This window comes from Pediculus humanus, genomic scaffold (assembly GCF_000006295.1).
Source record: "Pediculus humanus corporis 1103172107542 genomic scaffold, whole genome shotgun sequence".
NCBI classification, from domain to species: domain Eukaryota; kingdom Metazoa; phylum Arthropoda; class Insecta; order Psocodea; family Pediculidae; genus Pediculus; species Pediculus humanus.
In genome coordinates this window covers 6,246-20,404 of record NW_002987157.1, presented here as the reverse complement: position 1 = coordinate 20,404, position 14,159 = coordinate 6,246, and the positions used below count along the sequence as shown (strand labels likewise).

At 25.5% G+C, this 14,159-nt stretch overlaps 2 protein-coding genes across 2 annotated transcripts; both read right to left on the bottom strand.

The window, feature by feature from the left end:
• Positions 1–5,262: 5,262 nt before the first annotated feature.
• On the bottom strand, positions 5,263–7,638 carry Phum_PHUM193230 (transcriptional adaptor, putative; the record flags this gene model as incomplete). Its single annotated transcript, XM_002425288.1, has 4 exons — positions 5,263–5,437; positions 5,540–5,720; positions 5,973–7,361; positions 7,575–7,638. The coding sequence occupies 4 exons, from the start codon at positions 7,636–7,638 to the stop codon at positions 5,263–5,265; spliced, it is 1,809 nt and encodes a 602-aa protein (XP_002425333.1).
• A 1,430-nt stretch (positions 7,639–9,068) lies between these two features.
• Phum_PHUM193220 (Bone morphogenetic protein 2-A precursor, putative) lies at positions 9,069–10,555 on the bottom strand (the record flags this gene model as incomplete). Its single annotated transcript, XM_002425287.1, has 3 exons — positions 9,069–9,800; positions 10,062–10,178; positions 10,487–10,555. 3 exons carry the CDS (start codon positions 10,553–10,555, stop codon positions 9,069–9,071), a joined length of 918 nt encoding a protein of 305 aa, XP_002425332.1.
• Positions 10,556–14,159: the final 3,604 nt, after the last annotated feature.

Here is a 14,159-nt window from a genome sequence, read left to right as displayed (position 1 = left end):
GGTCGAGGGATGTGAAATCGCCACTCGACACCTACAATTAACAAAAAAAAAAAAAAAAAAAAGAGGGGAATCCCAATAATAATTTTTCCGGAGTGTTAAAATAAATGAAAATTTTTTTTTTTTTTTTTCTCTCTCTCTTTTTTTCTAATGTTACGACCCAAAACGTTATCAAATTTTTTTTTTTTTTAATGATAGATCGTTTTTATACTCTTTTGTACTTTTCTAACCCCCTAAGTGCAATTAGCATGAGTCATTATCATGAAGGGTGGTTCATCGGTCACAAGTTTTACGATTCTATTTTTTTTTTTTTTTTTTTTTTTTTAAACCGATTGATTTTTCATTTGCAAAAAAAAAAAAAAAAAAAAAAAAAGGTTTCGTCGGCCATTATAATAAACTTTTTTGTAATAAAAAAAAAAAATAAAAAGAGTTTTTTACTAAATTGCCATAATATTTTTTTTTTTTTTTTAAATACTTTTATTGTGGTTCGAGTGTGATTACCTTAAAACGTTTTAAAATTTATTTATGTTATTAATAAATTGTTTTTAATTTTTAATTAATTTCTGTTTGTTTTGTTTTGTTTTTTTTTTTTACAGATAATAATAATGATGATGATAAAATAAAATTTTTATTATTTTAAATAATATTTATTTGAGACGACGACTTTAAACGAAGAAAACTCAACAGAAAAAAATTAATTGATTAATTTAATTAAGGTAAATTATTAAAAATTACGTCATTACGTCATTTAAAATTTACGCGATAAGTAATAATAATAATAATAATAATAATAATAATAATAATCCATAAATTAATAAATAAAATTTATTGAAATTTTTCCGAAGTGTAAAAGTATTTTTAAAAAATTTTCTTTTAAGTTAACATTACGGATTGAAAAAACTTTTAAAATCTTTTAAAGTATTAAATTTATAAATTACATTAAAGAAATTCATATGTAAAAATAAAATTTGGCGGGAAAAATAAAATTTCAAAAAATTTTTGATTTTTACGAACGAGACGGAAAAAAAAAATCCGACGATAAATTTTTTTTTTTTTACGTAAAATTCATCGCTATAAATAAAATTTAAAATAATAATAATAATAATAATTATTATTATTATTATTATTATCCGAGTAATTAATAAATTATTAAACGTATTAATAATAATATTATTTTTTAATAATAAAACGGAATAATTAATAATTTTAAAATTAATTAAATACATAAATAAAAAAAAATTTAAAAATTAAAACGATAACGATAAGTTAAGGGTAATAATTAACTACTACTAAAAGTTTTCAAATAATAATAATAATAATAATAATTTTTTATTACCTTTTTATATCACTTTTAAAATACGCACATTTGTAAAGACTTATAAAGTTCTTAGTCTCTGAATGACTACCACTTTTTCCGTACATAGGAATTGTCAGTCAGAACATTCAAATGTGATAATAATCAAGCGCGAAACACGGGGGATGATTTTCCCGTTAGGGGGTTGTTCACAATAAATGTATATTACCTTTATTTTTATTTTTACTCTCGTCCGCGTGTGTTTGTGTCGTTTCGAAACGAAATCTGGAAAAAGAAAATTTGGAAAAAAAAAAAAAATTAATTTCTTTTGCTCTTATTTAATTTAATAAAAAATTTTATTATTATTATTATTATTATTATTATTATTATTATTATTATTATTTGCAACTCGCGCCATTTTAATTTGTACTCAATTATTTTTTTTTTTTTTTTTTTTTATTTTAGATTTTGAAGACTTTTCACCGCTTCACCGATTTCAAATCGTGGTTTATAAATTAATTAATTAATTTAAAGAAAAAGGAAAAACTTACCAGGTAATAAAATCTTAACGATAATAATAATAATGATAATTAACGAAATATACGCGTAAACGGTAAAATGCAAAGTGAAAAAACATTCAATTGTTGATATCTGTATAAGCAGAATGAAAACCGGGTAAAAGAGGAGGAGGGGTGTGAGGGAGGAGGGGAGGGGAGAGAGGGGGAGCATTTATTAAAGGGGTTTGAGTCGTTTTGGGAGTTTATGAGAGAGCTACGCGAGAGAGAGAGAGAGAGAGAGAACCGATCACGGCAATCTGCGCTTTTCTCTTTAACGCCCATTCCCTTAAATCGACCGTAATACAAACGAGGAAACAAAGCCTTGGGAGAATTTTTTAAAAATTCAAATGATAAACCCCCCCTCTTAGAAGCTCGAGTTTTCCCTTTTTTCAATACCTTTTCATTCTGTCAAGTTAGCGGAAAACGCGAAACAAATTTGCTTTCCCATAAGGATATAAAGGATTTAAAAAAAAAAAAAAAAAAAACCAAAAACAATTTTATACATATTTAACTTTCGTAGTACGAATCTAAAAAAAAAAAAAAAAAAAAAAAAAAAACGGGAAAATAAAAGAAAATTTTTTTTTTTTGTTGTCATTTTCTGAAATCTGATACGCCCACCCCCACCCCCCCCATAAGGAGGGAGGGAAAGAAATGTGTTTCTCATAAAACTGCACTTGTTTGCCACAATCTTTATTTATTTCCTATAGAAAGGGTTCTCCTTCTTCTTCTTCTTCTCCTTCTTCTTCTTCTTCTCCTTCTTTTTCTTCTTCTTATTCTTCTCCTTCATTCTTACCATTATCATCATCATCATCATCATCATTCTTTTTTTTTTTTTTAATATCGAGACAATAACAATGCAATTTCCTTCAAATTGAAATTTTCATCCCCCAAAGATACCGTCAACAGATTTTTATAATAATGATGATAATAATACGCATGTTAATAAACTTGTAATTAAATTTTTTATTTTTTTTTTCGCGTTCTTTATTAACCGTTTATTATTATTATTATTATTATTATTATTAATTTTTAATAAGCTGTTTAAAAAAAAAAATTATTTTCCTTTCGTTTGTTTGTTTTAATTGATTTTTTTTTTTTTTTTTTTTTTTTAGATTTGGATAGAACCGACAAACAAAAATTTAAAAAAATTGAAAAAAGAGAGAAGAAGGGTGTCGGGGGGGGGGGGAAGGGGGGAAGGGAAACCCACAAAGCAGAATGAAAATTATTGAAAAAAGAAGGAAGAAAAAAAGATAACAATAACAACAACAACAACAGCAAAAAAAAAAAAAAAGGATGAAGCTGTTGATGATTTTATTTACAAAACGTATATGTATAAAAGGAAACAAGAGCGTAAAATCAGAATAAGACCGTTCTTCGTGTTCCGCATTGAATACTTAATGACAACAGAAAAAGCGACAGAGGATGATGATGATGATGATGATGATGATAGACTTATTATTGAATTTAAGAAAACGGTTGAATACACGCGTGCTTTTTTCTCATCAGGAACGAATTCAGGTTTGTTTTTATTTTGAATTTTATTATTTGTTTGTTAGACAAACGTGTAAATAACGTACATTCGAACGACTTGAAACAAAATTTATTTACAATTTTTGTACACATATCGAGGATTATCACGACGACATTTTTAATTGTTTTATTAATTATTTAGTTTGTCGATCTCTCTCTCTCTCTCTCTCTCTCTCACTCTGAGATTTTAGAGAAAAAAAGTTTTCAACTTACTTTGGTAAAAAAAAAAAAAAAATGGGGGGTGTAAATTTGACAAAGATGTAATTAAAAACTTCTGCCTTACGGTTGGAACATGGATGATAATTTTGAAAAGAATGAAATTGTTTATAATGAAAAGAAATGAATACAGGGGTTGAAATCTGGATTGTAAAAAATATTCATCTTCTTCTATACGGTATACCTTTCACTGTTTTTTATATTATTATTATTATTATTATTATTATTATTATTATCATTATTATTATTATTATTATTATTATTTATACATAATGAGAGTGAGAGAGAGAGAGAGAGAATCCTTTATCCACCCCCGTTTGAACATCATGACACTCGCTTCCATTCTCAACGTTATTTAAAAAAATTTTTTTTTTTTTTTTTTTCATCCCCCCCTTCTTTTTTTTCCCCTTCGTATATAAGCAGATTTTTTTTTTGTTACACGTTTACCATCCGGGGGGTTTTTTTAGAAATTTAATATAAAAAAAAAAAAAAAAAAAATTATGATGTAAATTTATAAAAAGAAACAACTATTGTATATGTATATTTGATAAATCGTATTTTTTAAATATGGAAAAAAAATTTGTTCTAGAAGAAATTTTTTGAAATATATCTTTAGAATATATTACGGTTAAAAATAAGGGGAGATAATATAAAAAAACTTGACAATATCTAATAATCTGATGTTAATGTCATTTATTTTAAAGTGAAATGCGTATGATGGAGGAAAAATATTTTCCACAACAATGCCACCCCCCTTCCTCCCCCTTGTTTCATTTATATTTAAAAAGTTATACTTATTAAAAAAAAAGGAAAAGGAGGAGGATGTAGAAAATGATGCTTTGTTTAAAATAAAGCTGTCAACGTTTAATGATAAGGGTTGAAAATTGATTGGCAAATTCTTACTTATGATATTCTTTCAGCTGTTAGTTTTAACCCCTTAATTTTAATCAAAAAAAAAAAAAAAACCACTCCATGATCATCATTGTAAAAAATTCAGAAAGAATAAAATTCAATGACAAAAAAAAAAAATAAAAAATTTTCTTTTATTTATTTATTTTTATTTATTTATACATTTTAAATAAAAATACACATTTTAATTATTTTTTTTTGTTTATGTTTTTCAGGTAATAATCTTTTGTACGCATGAGAAATAATAATAATAATAATAATAATAATAGATTTTGATATGGGATTCAATTTTTTTTCAACAAACTTTAAATAAGTCTACAAAATTATAACAACAACAATTATAATTATTTTATTACCGTAAGTATTTTTTTTTTTTTTTTAATAACGCATTAGGTCCTGATATTAGTAATACAATTGTAATTTTAATTTTTAATATTTTTCATGTATGTGAATTTTCAGTCTTCCCTTTTTTAAATTAACTAAAACTAAATTAATAATAAAAAAAATGTTTTTAATTACATTTATTTGTTAACGGAAAATGTTAAAAATTACTTTTTTTTTTTTTTTTTTCATTTTACAAATTTTTGTTCATTTTTAAAACGTTTCGGTAATTGTACTCGTTTGTTTGTTTGTTTTTAAAAATAACCGTTACTTTTTGACGCGCGAAAGCCGCGGGTTTAACTTTGGGAGTCATAGAATAAATAAACGACATTTAATATAAAATTACCGCCCTCTTCGACCGCCATTTTGATTTTGAAACTAATACTGTAAACTTCTTTTCGTTTGAATATCATCTAGAGTTTGACGCAATTCTTCATCTTCGAACCTTCCTTCCAAACTTGGAATCAATGCTTTGGCTTCTTCAGGTGTTTCAGGACATAGATTCGCGAGTGCGGCTAATTCGAATTTATGAAGTTTTTTCTGCATCAACAAACTGAAAATAACGACACAGGGGTAAGTCCATATACATATATATATATAACAAAAACGAAAGTTTTAATGCTAAATTAATTCAAAAAGTATGTTAAAAACTTACTTTCGAACTGATGATATCGTTTCTTTGTTTTTAAATTTTCTGAATCTGTTTGTGTACGTGAGAGTTTTCATAAAAACGTCCGAAAATTCCAATTCTTCTTCTGCGCTTTCATTTTGAGCTTTTCTATGTTCTAGAAGCATGTGAACTTCGGATATAATGAGAGTTTCCGCGTTTTCAAATTCTGAAAAACAAAAAAAAAACAAATTTTAATCTCGTAAAAGATAAACGTACCATAAATTATCATTTTTTTTTTTTTTCATGTACATAATTAAAACCTGTAGTTTTTGATAGGTTCTTATCACGGGGTGAAATTTGTCTGTCATCTTTCAAAAAAAAAAAAAATCAATTCAAGGGATTTGAGTTATTAAATTTTTATCTCTTAAAAAATTAAATAATTTTCTAGTTTTGTTGACGTCGATTTTAATTAACTGACGAGCCGTTGCTAATCTTATACCATTATTCTTATTGTTTTCGTTTATTAACAAATCTTTAAATGTAAAATATGATTCAGGCACTATTCTAGCATTCGAACACAATTCTCTTTCCTCTTCGGTGAGTTTTTCATAACCAGGTAAAAGTAATATGTTTAAAGGTGGTGCTGGCTTTCTTGTACTCGTTACTGCTTTCGTTATTAACGGTTTAACTTGTAAGTTAACAGTGGTCAATGATTTCAAAGGATTTTGTTTGAGCTGAGACAATTCCTTTAACATTTCATCCCTCGAGGCTTTTAACTTTTCATACACTTTACAACTGTAAAACCTCGTCAGTCCACATTCTCTAAAATTTTTCAATCTGCAAAAATATCTTTTGAGTTCCATTTCTTTATCTAAACCTTCTAAAATATAATCAAATTTTTGACCAGACACCAATTGCATGAACGGAAATAATTTTTCAAGAACTGATTTTGTTATCGAACTTTCATATTTATTTAAAGTGATGGGAAATTTTCTCAAAAGGAAAAGACCATGATTTTTAATTATTCTTTTCCTTCTCATTCTTTCTTTCAAACATTCATTGTACTGTTGCACCATGATCAATTTTAATTCTCTGATAAGATCTTGTTCCGAATCGTTTTCACCATTTTTTATTTCATCATCTTCACTTTCATTGTTATCTTCATCGATATCGATATCAATGTTGTTTTTATCACTATCCGAGACGTTGCCAGAATTCCTTATGTTGCTACATGTGACAATGTCATAATAATCTTCATCTTCAACTTTTTCAAAGTCTATATTTGTCACCAACATTTCAGCATAATTGTCATATTCAATTTCGAAATCGCTGCGAGCTGCATTATAACCAGCAAAATACCTATATTGTGGCGTATTAATGGGAAATCTGGGTGGTTCCTCGCTTAAAGCCAATGCATTGTACTTATATTGAGGATTATTTCTCACAGAAGCTAGCATATTCATACCAAAAGCAGGAAAATTAGCAAATTTGTCTCTATTATAAATAAAATACTCATTGAAGTGAATTCTTATTTCTTCTGGTGTTTTGCTTAATATTCTTTTACCAATATCGGTCCAATTTCCATACCCAAATTCTAAGACTGCATTAATTAAATCTAATTCTAATTCCGCTGGCCAATCTGATGTTAAAAAAATTGGGACATGTCTTCTATCGACTTGATATTTATGATGACTTTGATGTTGTTGAGTTTCCAAGCCGAGTGAAAAACACTGAACACACAAATCCACACATGAACATTCATAACAACGAATAATCGGTTCGTCTTTCAATTCTTTCTTGCATATAACACATTTTTCTGGTATTTTATATGATAGCTCAAGCCAATCTGCTTCAACATTTATTTCATCTATAAACAAGAAACAAGAAAGGTATTGAAGGACTCCAACCAAAAAAATGTCAACTAATAAAACTCTTTACTCGTTATGTTTTTTACTCGAAATTATATTTCAATTATTAATTAGCCTTTTAAACCCTATGTAATGAGTTTAGGTTATGAAAACATATTTAATAATTTATTAATTTTCCTCTTTATGAGACAACAACGAACAAAAAAATTTACCTTTTGGAAACTGTAAATCAGCCGCATCCTCTTCAATAACATCTGTAGAACCAGATGCAGCCATGTTTTGTTACAAAAATAATAATAATAATAATAATCAAAAGAGAAAATTAGGAGTCTTTAGTAATCGGTAAAGCCGACACATTTGCCGCCATTTACGTATGAATTTGCTACCGTCAAGAGCTTCTTCTAAGAAATGTCGCGCCATTGATTAATGCATTTTTATAATCGAAAATTATTTTTAAAATATTTGTTACTTTTCAATTAAAAACTATTATCAACTATCGAAAGTAAGAAATAACGATTAACAGTTTCTAAATGTAAAAACATTCGCCATATTAATAATACTTTTTGAATTTGAATATTTGGAAAGAAAAACCGTTATTAAAAGTATAGGTAAAGTGAAATAATTAAATTTTTTTTTTTACAGATTTTTTTTTGAAATTGAAAAAAAAAAAAAAAGAAATTATAAAACAAAGTAAAACAATTTATTTTTTCATTTTGCAACATTTATAATTGTGAATAATGCCATCGCATTCTCAAAACAGTTTTACATCAAACAAGAATGTAAAAGTCGACATATAAAACTGGATTTAATCACTACTAAAAGAAGAAAAAAAGTACATTGTTTTTCTATCTTTAAATGGAAACCTACAAATAAAGCTACTAATGAGGTAATATCAAAATATGTATAATCGATGTCAAATTCTAACCATTTAAAAAAAAAAAAATTTAATTAAAATGGCTTCTAAATTGATTTTAAATAATGTCAAATTTTCTACTTTATATAAAGCATTTCAACCATTTTCTAATTTAAAACATTACACTAATTGTTAACAACAACAGAATTAATTTTGTGTAATTATTGCAAAAAAACATACAATTTGTCTGTTGCATGAAACAAATTTGTTTTTTTTTTTTTGGATATAACAATACAAAACTCATGATATCAATTTAATATAAGATATCATATATATATATATATATATATATAAAAATATAAATATTTTTCCTAACAAATTGTATGTTTACAAAAAAACTTATTTTTTTTTTTTTTTAAATATGATGGTAAATAAATATGAAGATTTCTACAGAGATCTTTAATTTATAATAAAAATAAACAATTTTTATTATTTTCTAATAATTATTAACAAACCTTATTGATAGTATATGTATATATAATTTTATTTATTTGTACATAAACAAATGCATGATTTAAGAAAACAATTATGTTATTTAATAATAATACATTTTATTTTCAGTCAGACTTGGATTTTTAATTTTAGTTTTGCTTTCATTTTAAATTGACAAGCAATACTTTTTTTTTTTAAATAATTTACCAATACTAGCATTTTACAGGACAATAATTTATTTATTTATTTATTTTTTTTTCAGTGCGTTTTTTTTTTTTTTACAATATTAAAGCACTTCGTAACGAACGAGAATGACGTTATTCATAATAATAATAATAATAATACTCTAATTGAAATAACTTCAAGAACATGCGCATTCGATAATTTTAGTATCATTCCAAACGGATACTTTTAATTTTTTTGGATTATCTTCATCTGGATAAAGAATTTCTAAACTTTCCATTTTCGATGGTGCACAACAAGGTTTGGGAATCGTTTTATCTATGTTCGAAAACAAATATTGTAAATTTGAATGTTGAGTTGCTAAATTCCATTGTCCGGTACATTTACCAGCACATAAACCAGCATCGAACTTTCTAGGTTGTACGATATATTCGTATCCTTTTAATTTTCCTAAATCAACTTCCCAAGGATGTCTTACACATTTACCCGGATACCTTCTCCTTTTTTTCTTTTCCGCTCTCCTCCTCCTAGTTCTAGCTTTAACATTAACAATAACGTTTAGGTAGGGATCCATCAATTGGATATTTTCTCTAACGCACTCCTCGCAGAAGACGGACAATTGTAAATTTTTCGTTTTATGATTTAAATTAACATTATTATTATTATTATTAAGTAAATCTAAACCTATCCACTTTGGTAAACATGTATCTAATAATAATTTTTCTTTTTTCATATAATTTTTTTCTCCTGTTTTCACAACCGTTAATGTAACATATTTATTTTTCGTGGCACAATTATTAAAAACTAACAATAAACGAAGTGAACTCTCTTCGATTTCAACATATTTATTATCCTCTTCGGGAATGTATATATTATAATTTAAATTCCTTATTCCTTGTGATGTGTGAGCCTGTGAATTTTTTAACCCTAAAAAACAAAAATGTCAGTTTATTAATTTACAAAAAAACAAACAAACAAACAAACAAACGATAACTTTCTCGTTATTGATAACAACCCAAGTTCAAATATTATATTTGATGGTTATTAATGATATATTTATTTAAATAAAATGTCGGCCGCCGACATTTTATCAAAATAAATAAATAATTAATTAATATAAAAAAATTATTATTTTACCTGAATGGGTGAATGTATATAATTTTTTCCTAACAATGTTTTCTTCGTCGTAATTATTTGACGATAAATTCAGTCTTTTTCTTTGGTTTTGTTCGACTAAATCGAAATATTCTCTATGTTTTGTTTCGTATTCAATTTGACTTATGTTCCACTGTAAAAAATTAATAATAATAATAATAATTGTATTTTTTCTTTTCAGATGAAGTAATAAAAATTTTAAGGATGGAATATGGACGATAAGAGATATGAAATAAAATATTTTGGTTATCAGAAGACGACTTTAATTTTTTTTTTGGAAAAAAAAATTTAAGGGATAAAATAAAATGGCGGCATCGTCGAAGGATGAGACAACATTCATTTCGTCATCTTTTCCTCGTCAAAAATGATTTAAAAGGTGGTTTGTGGGTGTTTTTTTTTTTTTTTTTTTTAATAATAATTTAAATTAAATACCTGGGATACGTGAGGAATCCTTTTTTTATTTATTTCTTTTAATATTTTCATTCTTATATCTTCGGCGGCAACGACCATTATGAAATTTAATAAAATTAAATAAATAAATGGCCGAATAAGCGGAAATGAATGGATAATTTTAGGGAAATCTAAGGCATTTTTTCCCATATCCGGACATTGGTACAATAATTGCGATAATCCATTTACTCAATTTGTTAAATTTTTTATTTATCAATTTGATTTTTTATTACCTGAAAAAAAAAAAAATTATTATTATTATTATTATTAATATTATTATTTCTCTCAATTTAATTTATTATTAATAATAATTTAAAAAAAAAAAAAATTCAGCCAATGAAAATCACAAAACCGTGTGGCTATTTATTTATTTATTTATTTATTTTAATTATTTATTTATATTGATAATTTAAAAAAAAAAAAAAACACAAATAATGATAATCTTTTGACTTTTATTTTTTTCTTTTACTGGAAAATTACCGATATAAGTATAATTTTTAAAAAAGTATCCGAATTTAAATAAATTTTATAAATTTAAACCAAAAAAATGTTGAATTATTATTATTATTATTATTATTATTATTATTATTATTATTAATTCAATCGTTGAAATTTATTTATTTGATTTAAATGTTATTAATAATTTTAAACTTTTTTGTTATTAACTTTAATTATTCAATGAATATAATTTATATCTCTTGGTTTTCAAAAAAATTTTTATTGTCAAAAACTAATAACATTTTGTTATTATTATTATTATTATTTATTTATTTATTTATTTTTTCAGATAATGATAAGAGACCACCCTGAGGTTGAAATTCAAAACGATTCAACTTTTTTTTTTTTTTTTTTTTTTTTCTGAAGAAAGAAAAATGCTTGACAGTTGATGTAACTTGTCAAAATAACACAAAAAAAAAAAAAATTTTTAATATTAATAATAATAATAATTATGTGGAAACTTTTGTGATTTCAAATTCAAACGTTATGAATAAGTTCTTGAATAATAATAATAATATTTATCCTCATTCGTTAGGAGAAGAAAAAAAAAAAAAAAAGGGGGAAAAACTTGCATAATTTACTAGCGTAACAACTTGAGGTGAGTTATTAATTAAAATAATAAATTATTATTGAAAATTATTTAATTATTAGGGAAAACCTATGATGATGATGATGATGATGATGATAAATATTATTACATATTTAACCTAATTAAATAATCATTCGGATTGTTATTCGCGTTTAATTTTTTTTTTTTTTTTACAGGAAAATTTTAAATGGAACAATACCGAATTTTCTTTTTTTTTCCTTGGGGGGGGGAGGGGGAGCGATAGGAAATACGATGTGATAAATAATAATTTTAAAAAATTAGAGAAAAAAAAAAAAAAAAAAAAAACTTACCCAAAGTTATAATCAGGTTATAAAATATCACTTTATGTTAGAATATTTTAAAAAATATTAATTAAAAAACTTTTTTTTTCCTCCATTCATTCCACACGTTTAAAATATTCACTTGATTTATTAAAAAAAAAGTATTTTTTGATTAATTATTATTATTATTATTAAAAATAATCACGAAACAATAACGATCACTTTAAATTATTTTAACACAATGTGAAGAAAAAAAAAAATTTTTTTATTTTTAGAGTTGTAAGAAGGAGAAAGAGAACTAGCCGCGTGCCACCGAAGTATTCATTCATTTGAATCAACAACCAACAACGGTTAAATGACGTTATGGTGTAGCGTATAAAGGAACCGCACGACGATATATCAAACCGTAGTCCAATGCGTACTAGTCAACTTTCAACTATAAACAATAGATTACACTACTTTTTAAAGTAAATTTTTTATCACACCGTTCAGTGGCGTAAAGTTAAATTAAATAATTTTTTTTTTTTTAATCGCCATTTTCTGTTTTCTGTTTGTTTTGTTATACCGCGAAATGAAATCCCACCCTTTTACTCAAGAGAAGGGGAAAGATATATATAAAAAAGAAAATTATGCCCCCCCATATTTCAACTTTATTTTTTTTAACCAGTTATTATTATTATTATTATATCGTTAGGTTTTTCCACGAATTTTCACTTTTTTTTTTTTTGTCATAAACCATACTTTGCACGCTACATTTTTTTTAAAAAACACTTTCATTATAAAAAAAAATTTAAATTTTTTCTTCTTCTTCTTTCTAATTATTTTTTTGAAATTAATTTAATTTAATTTTTTTTTTTTACGATTAATTGAATTCGTTTGCAGTTTTCTTCAATAAAATCCTTTTTTAATTTTATTTATTTTTTTTTTTAGGTTTTCATGGAATGTTTTCATAACAAACCGCAACTGATGGTTTAATTCAAATATTACGGTAATAATAATAATTTTTTTACTCAGGCATTCATCACACTTTTTTTTTTAAGATTCCGAGAAGAAAAATAAACACGACAATATTCATCATTTCATGTATTTTTTTTTCTAAGCATAACAATCACAAATTTTTCATCGTACCTGACGATTAAAACAACTACTTCTACGACGTTTCGCACAAAACCAATTATTTAATTCCACGTTAAAAAAAAATTCAAATTCGAAATTTTTTTCTTGGATTTTATTTATGTGACACAAATCCGTTTGTCACTCGATTTACGACGTCACTACTAATAATTTACAGGTTAGAATTTTTTTTTTTTTTTTTTATAACGTAAGTTTGTGTATTTTAAAAATAATAATGATAATAATAAATAAATAAAAATTCGTTAAATAATGCAAAAGAAAAAATGACTAAAAATTATTATTATTATTATTATTAGTATTGAGAAGTCGAGTGTTGTTAAATGATTATAGGAATTTCCAAAGTTCGAAATGAATTATGATGGATCATTATTAAACAAATCGTAAAAAAAAAAAAAAAAAATTCGACGGTTTTCGTAGAAACAAACCATCAATAAATGTTTAAAAGAAAACACCTACGTATGTGTTAAGGGTTATCACTAGCCGGGAGTGGGGGAGTGGTGGTGTACTCCTATAATCCACCCACTCGGAGGTTTGATATGGAGGGGTTTTGAGGATTGGATTTCTCACGCGTTCGCTAGAGGGTTAACCTTCAACACGGGTGCCTCTGGGTCCCCGAAGGTCCTCAGGTTAAATAAGGAGAGAAGGAAGTCCGTATTGGAGGTCGCGGGTTCAAATCCTTGGAGTGAAAGTTCGACCCCGTGGAGGCAGAACTTTATCTTCAAAAGGGGTAAAGAGGATCCAATACCCTACCGAAGCTGGGTTAGACTCTCGCGAGAGCTCCTCCCTCCAAAAGTGCACGGGGATCCTCCAAACAAATTTTTTTTATTTTTGTTAAGAGTTATCACGTGGGGTGTGATAAAATATCCACAATTCATTTTTACTCAATTTTCTTTTTTTTTTGCAGGAAACGATTGAGAAAATTCCTGAGGAAAATTCGCCGAAAATACGAATAAATAACCAAAATGATAAGAAATTAAAATAATAATAATAAACAAGAAGGAGAATAAGATGAAGACTTAAAATCGGGTAAGTCAAAGTTTTATTTTTTTTTTTTTTATAATCGAAATGATAGGTAAATTTTTTTTTTGGGGGGAGAGGGGGAAACGTTATAATAATAATAATATTTAAAACAATGAATTTTTTCCGAAACGGGGTCACGAGG